Consider the following 9,359-nt stretch of genomic DNA (forward strand, 5'->3'; position numbering starts at 1 on the left):
GAGTTACTCAGATCAGGGGTACCTGGGTGGCTCAGTGCGTTGGGCCTCTGCCTTCGGCTTGGGTCACGATCTTAGGATCCTGGGATCGAGCCCCAGATGGGGCTCTCTGCTCAGCGGGGAGCCTGTTTCCCCTCTCTCTCTGCCTGCCTCTCTGCCTACTTGTGATCTCTCTCTCTCTCTGTGTCAAAAAAAAAAAAAAAAAAAAAAAAAGAAAAAAGAAAAAAGAATTATCTAGATCATAAAGCAAGAAGCAAAAGAGTTTTGGGACACCTGTGTGACTCCATCGGTTAAGCTTCTGCCTTTGGCTCAGGTCATGATCTCAGGGTCCTGGGATTGAGCCCCAAGTCAGGCTCCGCCCTCAGCGGGATATCTGCTTCTCCCTCCGCCTGCCACTACCCCTGCTTGTCCTCTCTCTCTAGCTCTCTCTCTCTCAAATGAATACAAAATCAAAATATAATAATAAAAGATGATTTAAAAACAAAAGAATGGATGAGTCAATGTGGTGTAGACACACAATGGAATGTTGTGCAGCCACAACAGGGATGACCCTTGAAAACAATATGCCAAAGGAAAAAGCCAGACACTAAAGGACAATTGTTGTTTGATTCTGCTTCTCTAAGCTACTCAAAACAGGCAAACTCATGGAAACAGAAAGTAGAATGGGGGTTGCAAGGAGCTCAGGGATGGAGGTGGGGAGGGGTTGTTGGGTAACTGTGTGGACTTTCTGTTGGGGATGATGAAAAAGTTGTGGAAAGAGGCAGCGGTGATCGTTACACCACACTGTGAGTATACTCGCTGTCCCCGAATTGCACCCTCTACAGTATCAAAAATTTGCAAGTTTTATTTTTACGAATATTTTATCACAAGAAACTCAAGGGGACAGCAAGCACTTCTGTGGTCAAAATGCTGTCGTTATGGAAACAAGAATACAAAAAAGTAAAAAATAAAATGAGAGCATGTCACGGACTGATACAGACCTGGAGGAAAAGCTCTTCGGTGCCTTGGGCTAGGTTTCGGGAGCGGAGAGGCTGGGGAGGTGAGAGTGGAGCAAAGGCTCCAAGGGAGGGAAGAAGCAGACTCTTTGCTTGCCTAAGAGGAAGGAATTCCAGGAAGATGGGAAGAGTGGGCTGTGAGTACGGCAGCTCTGAGGCCGAAAGCACAGGAGTACAAAGGTCAGGGAGCCCGGGAGATGGCACAAACCCCCAAGGAAGGCCGCTGCAGCCCACCGCAAGATTCTGGGAGCCTTTGCAGAGAGAAGATGTATGCTGAGGCCCTCATTTTAGCAGGATCCCCATGACTACTCTGTTCAGAATCAGACAGACTGGGGCCAGGATAACAAAAAAGAGAGGCACGACATTGGCGGTACGGGGCGGGGGTGGGTCCCAGCGTTGGTCCAGGGGGGTCCAAGAGGTGGTGGTGCACTGGACCAGGGATGCACTGTAGGTGGGGGAGGATATATTCTGGATATATTCCAAAGGTCAGGCCAACAGCATGCTCTAATGGATGTGGGGGATGGGAGGAAGAGAGGAGCAAGGACGATGCCCAGGGTCTCCCCCTAAGCAGCTGGAAGGACAGAGTCCTGTTCCAGGCAGGACTCGAGAGAGCCAGGTTTTGAAAAGTTCATTTGGAGAAACCCCTTGACCTCCAACGGGGATGTCCGTGAGAGAGCAGGAGTACAAATGTCCAGAATCAGAAGAGGGGTCCAGAGTGGAGACGTTAAAATGCATAGCTAATGTGACGTGAAAATAGATAAAGTTATAAAGGAGTATGACCTTTCCTCAAGAAATGAGTAATAGAATCACCATATGATCCAGCAATGCCACGTCCAGGTGCATATCCAAAAGAACTGAGAGCAGGGGCCCGAGAGATATTTGCACACCCATGTTCATAGCAGCGTTAGGCACCAGAGCCAAAAGGTAAAAGCAACCCAAGGATCCCTCAACAGCTGAGCAGATAAAAAATGTGGCCTAACCTACCGTGGAATATTTTTTTTGAAAGATTTTTTAAAATTTCACTATTTGGCAGAGAGAGAAAGAGCACAAGCAGGGGGAGGAGCAGAGGGAGACAGAGAAGCAGATGCCCCGCTGAGCAGGGAGCCCAATGCGGGGGCTCGATCCCAGGACCCTGGGCTCATGACCTGAGAGGAAGGCAGGGGCTTAACCGACTGAGCCACCCAGGCGCCCCTATCATGGAAAATTATTCAGCCTTAAAAAGGATAGAAATTCTGTCATATGCTGCCACATGGATGAACCTTGAGGATTTTATGGTAAGTTAAATAAATGGATCACAAAGAAGATGGGTGCTGGATAACTCCACTTATGTGAGTTCTCAAAAGGAGTCAAATTCCTGGAGACAGAAAGTGCAATGGTGGTTTCAGGGGCCAGGAAGAGGGGAAATGGGAAGTTGTTCTTTAATAGGTAGAGTTTGGGGCGCCTGGGTGGCTCAGTGGGTTAAGCCTCTGCCTTCGGCTCAGGTCATGATCCCAGGGTCCTGGGATCAAGCCCCGCATCGGGCTCTCTGCTCAGTGGGGAGCCTGCTTCCTCCTCTCTCTCTGCCTGCCCCTCTGCCTACTTGTGATCTCTGTCTGCCAAATAAGAAAAAAAAAGTAATGGGTAGAGTTCAAGTTTTGCAGCTTAAAAAGAGTTGTTCTTGTTTACTACTTGTTTTACTCATGTCAAAAATAATCCCATACTCATATTTTTAGAAAATATCCAGGACATGTGACAGTCACAGGTGCCTGTAGCTCTAAGCCCTGCGGGGCAGCATCGTGTGTCTGGGGAGGAAGTGGCTCCCTGGGTGGGGACCTCGTCACAGGATGGACCAGGCCAGGTCCAGCTGTCTCGTCTCCATTCCACCAACATAGATGTTCACTAAGCTCATGGAGAATGAATGAATGAATTTATGAATGGCCGCTGTCTTCTCTTTACCCAGGATCCCGTCTCTTCTTCTGCCCCAGAGGCTCACACAGACCTAAAGAGTCCTCTACCCTGCAGGACAGAACACCCAAGGGCCTAGATGAGGATGTGACCCTCCAGGTCTAGCCAGGAGTTGACCAGCTCCCTAGTGTAGATGGTGCTGCTCAGACAAGCCCCTCAGATGGAAGAGACCTCAGGAGACTCACTGTGTCCCAGGCCTCACGTGTCTCAGAGGTCCTGCTCCAGGCTCTGGTGCCAGAGGGAAGTGCCGAGATGAGGGGCAGGACATGGGTCTGCTCCTGCTCTCTCCTTCCCGAGTGGGTCTCCCTGATGTCCAGCCAAGGGTGGGGCCGGCTCTGCGTAGAGAGCGGGGAGAGCTCTGGAGCTGTAGTTCCTCTTCTGTGAACCACGAGGCCCTGTGCTCCTCCCCAGCTTCCCGTGGGTCCCCCTCAGCCTCCCTCCCACTGTCTTCCTCTTCTCCCTCACCCACAGGAGGCCCACACACCCTCCATCTCACAGATGCTGCTGCTGCTGCTGCTGCTTCTACCCCTGCTGTGGACAGATGAGTGGGCCGAGGGGAGGGGGCGAGGTGGGCGGGGGGCTGCTGCTGACCCTCCATTCTCCACAGGGTCCCTGGCTCAGGGCTTGGACTTCCAGCTGCAGGTGCAGGAGACGGTGAAGGTGCAGGAGGGCCTGTGCGTCTCCGTGCCCTGCCACTTCTCCCACTCCAAAATGTTCTGGACTGAGTCTTTCCCAGCTTTTGGCTACTGGTTCCAGGAAGGGGCCAGTGTATACCAGCATGCTCCGGTGGCCACAAACAACCCAGGTCGTAAAGTGCAGGAGGAGACCCAGGGCCGATTCTGCCTCCTCGGGGATCCTCGGGCCTACGACTGCTCCCTGGACATCAGAGATGCACAGAGAAGGGACTCGGGGACATACTTCTTTAGGGTGGAGAGAGGGTCTTCGGTGAGATATAATTACCTGCAGAATCAGCTCTCCGTGTTTGTGACGGGTAAGGAATGGGCTTCAAGAGAGGACACATTCCCATGCATGGATCTCGAGGGCTCCTGGGGCAGGGCTGGGAAGGACCCCCTGATCTCCATCCTGGCTGGGGAGGAGACAGCTGGCCTGGGTGGAGGCTGCTTCTAGGGCCACACTCAGGGTCCCACTCCAGAATCTCTCTCTCCTCCTCAGCTCTGACACAGACACCTGACATCCACATCCAGGGGCCCCTAGAATCTGGCCACCCCAAGAACATTACCTGTAGCGTGCCATGGGCCTGTGAGAGGGGGACACCCCCCACCTTCTCCTGGATCGGAGTCGCCCTTCCCTCCTGGGGCTCCAAGGCTCCCCACTCCCCTGTACTCACCCTCACCCCGAGGCCCCAGGACCACGGCACCAACCTCACCTGTCGAGTGAACTTCCCTGGAGCTGGTGTGAGCACGGAGAAAACCGTCCAGCTCAACGTGTCCTGTGAGTGCCAGACCAGAGTGCCAGGGTCTCTGAGGGCTGGGGGTGTTGGGGGGACAGGGGTTGGGTGAAATACTTGGGGAGAATTCTTAGAGGCACAGGGTCAAGAGGGAGAGAACTCTCGGGCCCCACCCCCTTGCTCATGGCCACCTCATCACACTGCAAGTGGACATGTATCTGTTTCTGCTCCAGATGCTCCACAAAACCTGACCGTCGACACCTTCAGGAGAAACAGCACAGGTGGGAGAGGGCCCGGGGCACCACGGACGTCTCAGAGGTCAAATAAGGGAATGTTGTGAGGTTCTGCCAGAATGAAGCCCCATCGCTCCTTATCCCCTCCCTGGACCCAATCTGCCCCTCCCCCTTCCCCTGGAGGGACTCTTGAGTCCCTGGGAATCCTAGTTGACCATTCGCTGTCATTATGGCTGCCTCCTCTCTCCCCTCACTCTCCTATCATGCCCTTTTTCTGATTCTCTGCTTCTCCTGTGGCATGACATCTCACTGTCCCACCAGGAGCCTTAGATACAGGTTCCTGTTGCTGGACACTGGGCCTCTGGCTGCTTTCTGCACGACCCCATGAGTAAGCCCGGGCCCTGGTGCCTCTAGTCCCCAACTGCCCAGAAGACCCTCTGTCTGTCTCTGTCCAGTCCAGATCCTCCCGAGTCCCTTCAGCTTTCCTGGGGGACCCCTCCCACCTGAGCCACCTGAGTCAACATCCTGGAAGTCACTTGAGACATTTCTTTGCCTCAACCAGCACTCCCCATGACTCAGCGAGCTTCGAAAATATCTCAAATGGCTCTCTTCCTCCATCTGCATGGCAGCAGCCCCCACTCAGGCCTCCGCCTCCTCTCACCTGCACGTAGTGAGACCCCTGCATTGGGACCACCCTCCTCTCCCACCGGCCATTCTCTGTGCAACACCCCACCCCTCCAGCCCAGCACAATTCAGCCCGCAGGTGTCTCTCTGTGCACCCTAGATCTGGCCCTGTTCCTCTTCTGCTCAGACCCTCCCGTGGTTCCTGCGGCCCTCAGAGGAAAGGTTGAGAGCATCACCTGTGTGTGAGCCTCCACGTCTCTCCCTGAAAGTGGTCAGACCCTATATGTGTCCACGCCCCTCCTCAGCCTCACACATCAAAGCCCACTTCTTGGGACGTCCTCTGCCAGGTCTAGACATGCCAGCTCTTGCTCAGAGGTCCATCCACCTGTCCTGGGGTCATCGGGTGCTTCTCCTTTTCTCCACCTCACCAGATGGCCCTTCACTCTTACTTGTCTGTGCTTGTAACACTTGTTTGAGAGACTCTATTTTCCATGCCTGTGTCTGTGGAAGGGCAGAGGAAGAGAAGGGGCTCTCAGTCCTGCCCTTCTGGCTTTCTCTGTCCCATAGTCCCAGAGACCCTAGTCAGAACCACCTCTCTTCAAGTTCAGGAGGGCAGGTCACTGCGCCTGGTCTGTGACACTGGTAGCAGCTTCCCTGCCAGGCTGAGCTGGTGCTGGAGAAGCCTGACTCTGAGCCCCTCTCCCCACAAATCCCAGGGTCCTAGTGCTGCCCCAGCTGGTCTTGGGTGATGGAGGAGAATTCCTCGGCCAGGTTTAATACTTGTGGAGCTCCTACCACGTTTGCCCGAACCTAGCTGTGCAGGATGAGTATACGTGGGACACCTGAATTCTGAGGTGAACGAGACTAAGGTATGGACTTAAGGAACCTCACTCTCCTCCACCTCTCGGTCTTCTTCCCCCAGGTATCTCCTGTTCTTGTCCCCAAATCTCTGGGGGCACCTGGCCTCTAATCCTCACCCTACTCAGAGGGGCCCTCATGGGCGCTGGCTTCCTTTTGACCTATGGCCTCACCTGGATCTACTACACCAGGTGAAAAGCCCAGATTCTGGGACACCTTGGGTGGCTTCACTCTTCTTGTCCTCTCCAAAGCAAGCCCTCCACAGAACTGGCCCCTTATTTCAGAACTGTGTTTCCCCCAACAGGTTCAAAGGCTCCAAAGAGAGTAAGGCTGCAAGTTGTAACTGAGCCCTCTTCCTCACGGTGGTGCTGCTGACCAGCGGATGAGGATCTGTCAAACTACAGATGCTCACCCCAGAGACTTGGCTCCCGTACAGCTCTGTGGAGCAAGGGGGTCCTGGGGGACTGGACCCTGCCTCCTCTCCAGGGAATCAGGTCTCTCTACCTCTGACCACTAAGTCTTCCTGCTGGTTCTGCATCCATGGTGAGGAGGGCACAGATGGATTTTTGTTATAATTAATTTGAATTAGGCATACCCTGTGTAATATGTTGCTTCTGTGTGTTTATCTTGGATAAGCCCAAAATTCAACCCCACAATACAGTGCTATAAATCTCAAAATATATCATTTTTTAAAACAAAGAATTTTAAAGAGATTTTTTCAAAATTAGAAAAATAAACTATTTCATATTTATCCACATATTAACCCTTTGATGTCTCTTTATTCCTTTGTATACATTTTCCCTGTAGCATCAGTTTCCTTTTGCTGGAATACCTTGTCCTATCTTTCTTGTGGCGTGGGTATGCTGGTGCTGAATTCTCTCAACTGTTATTTGTCTGGAAAAGTTTCTGTTTAATTTAGCTTGGAAAGGTATTTTTTTATGGGATAAAGAACTTAGGATCACATTTTCTTCCCTTTTGGTACTTCAAATTCTTTTGTCTTTCATAGTTTCTTGTGATAATTCTGTAGTTTTTACCTTTCTTTCTTTCTTTGTAGTTTTGTCTTTTTCTCTGGCCAGTTTTAATATTTTCTCTTTTCCCCTGGGTTTAAATTATTTTGTTAATATATGCCTTGGGGTGTGTTTGTGTGTGTGTATGTGTGTGTGTGTGTGTGTTGAGAAGGAAGGGAGAGGGAGAACATGAGAAAGAAAGATATTATCCTGTTTGGAATTTGTTGAGTACCTTGGTTCTGTGGATTTACTATTATAATCAAATTTGGAAAAATTTGATAAAAATTGAAGCTAATATTTATTTCAGTATTTTTTCCCTATTCTTCCTCTCTCATTATCTCTGGGTCTCTCCTTTTATATATGTAATGTGGTCTGATGCTATTTCACAGGGCCCTGAACATGTGTTTTCCATTTTCCATCCTTTTTTCCCCTCTATATTTGCTGTTTGAACAGGATCTACTGCTACATCTTCAACTTCGCTGATCATTCTTCTACAACGTTCTATCTGCTGTTGATCCCATTCAGTGGAACTCTCATCTCAGATAATATATTTTTTTCTTTAAAAGTTATGTTTCCTGGGGTGCCTGGGTGGCTCAGTCAGTTAAGCATGTGCTCTTGGCTCAGGTCATGATCCCAGGGTCCTGGGATCAAGTCCCGCATTAGGCTCCCTGCTCGGTGGGAAGCTTTCTTCTCCTTCTGCCTGCTACTCCCCTTGCTTGTGCTCTTTCTCTGTCAAATAAATAAATACAAACATTAAAAAAAAAAGTTACATTTCCTGGGGATGCCTGGTTAACTCAGTTGTTCAGTGTCCAACTCTTGATGTTGGCTCAGATCATGGTCTCAAGGTCATGAGTTTCAACCCTGAGTTGGGCTCTGCCCTCAGCATAAAGTCCACTTGAAATTCTCTTTCCCTCTCCACCCCACCCCCACCCTCGCTCTCTCACACACACGTGTGTGCTCACACATGCTCTCTCTCAAATAAATAGAATCTTTTCTAAAAAGTTATGTTTCCTGTTTTTAATCTTCTTCTTAATATATAATGGTAATGTTTTCATTTACATCCTTGAGTCTATCTGGCACATACTTGTAATAACTCTTTCAATGTCTTTGTCTCCTATTTCTGCCTCCTGTGTCATGTCTGACCATGATTCCTTTGGATGACTTTTCTCTTGTCGAATGTCATGTGTTCATACTCTTTTGTATGTCTAGTGATTTTTCAGTGAATGCTGGACATTGTCAATTTATGTGTCTGACTGCTTGGTTTTGTTGTATTTCTTTAAAAACCAACTTTTTTTTTTTAAAGATTTTATTTATTTGTCAGAGAGAGAGAGAGAGTGAGAGTGAGCACAGGCAGACAGAGTGGCAGGCAGAGTCAGAGGGAGAAGCAGGCTCCCTGCGGAGTAAGGAGCTCGATGTGGGACTCAATCCCAGAACGCTGGGATCATGACCTGAGCCGAAGGCAGCCGCTTAACCAACTGAGCCACCCAGGCGTCCCGAACAAACTTTTTTTTTAAGGCAGTTAAATTACTTGTCTATTGGGACAATATATTTTTTAAGATTATTTGACAGAGAGAGAGAATGAAAGAGCACAGGCATGGGGAGGGGTGGAGGGAAAGAGAAAAGCAAGCTCCCTGCCTGCTGAGCAGGGAGCCTGATTCAAGACTCAGTCCCAGGATCCTGGGATCATGGCCTGAGCTGAAGGCAGATGCTTAACCGACTGAGCCACCTAGGAACCTCTGGGCCAATATTTTTAAGATTATTTAATTTTTAGGGGTGCCTGGGTGGTTCAGTGGGTTAAGTCTCTGCCTTAAGCTCAGGTCATGATCTCAGAGACCTGGGATTGAGCCCCGCATTGGGCTCTCTGCTCATCGGGGAGCCTGCTTTCCCCCCTCACCCCCCGCCTGCCTCTCTGCCTACTTGTGATCACTCTCTCTGTCAAATAAATAAATAAAATCTTTTAAAAAAAGACTATTTAATTTTTAGCTCCTCCTAAGATAGGTCTAGTGTTAGGGTCATTTTCTTTCACTTGAATGCCATGGCCTTTTTAGAACTTTTACTGAGTGCCCCATGGATTCAAGGAGGTATCTTCACTCTGACTGGAGGGGATATGCACAAGTCCAGGCCCTTTTGTGAGCCCTGGGAATCTCCCATCTAATAGCTCTCCAGTAATTGCTTCTCTCCTTAGAAATTTTCTTGTTTGGCCTCATGGGGTTTCAGCCTGTGAACATGCATATTGGTATTCTGCCAATCATTAGGGACCTTCCATGGAGACCTTGAACCCTTTCTCCACAAT

At 50.0% G+C, this 9,359-nt stretch overlaps 1 protein-coding gene across 4 annotated transcripts; it reads left to right on the forward strand.

The window, feature by feature from the left end:
* Positions 1 to 3,419: 3,419 nt before the first annotated feature.
* On the forward strand, positions 3,420 to 6,816 carry LOC131817565 (sialic acid-binding Ig-like lectin 14). 4 transcript variants are annotated; one of them, XM_059151088.1, is made up of 5 exons: positions 3,420 to 3,927; positions 4,110 to 4,388; positions 4,578 to 4,662; positions 6,124 to 6,250; positions 6,364 to 6,816. In XM_059151088.1, the coding sequence occupies exons 1-5, from the start codon at positions 3,435 to 3,437 to the stop codon at positions 6,385 to 6,387; spliced, it is 1,008 nt and encodes a 335-aa protein (XP_059007071.1). In that variant the 5' UTR covers positions 3,420 to 3,434; the 3' UTR covers positions 6,388 to 6,816. The 4 variants fall into 4 exon arrangements, with proteins under 4 accessions (XP_059007071.1, XP_059007072.1, XP_059007070.1 ...); XM_059151089.1 differs by having other exon boundaries at positions 4,578 to 4,625; XM_059151087.1 differs by having other exon boundaries at positions 6,124 to 6,816.
* The last annotated feature ends 2,543 nt before the right edge of the window (positions 6,817 to 9,359 follow it).

Source organism: Mustela lutreola, chromosome 16 (assembly GCF_030435805.1).
Source record: "Mustela lutreola isolate mMusLut2 chromosome 16, mMusLut2.pri, whole genome shotgun sequence".
NCBI classification, from domain to species: domain Eukaryota; kingdom Metazoa; phylum Chordata; class Mammalia; order Carnivora; family Mustelidae; genus Mustela; species Mustela lutreola.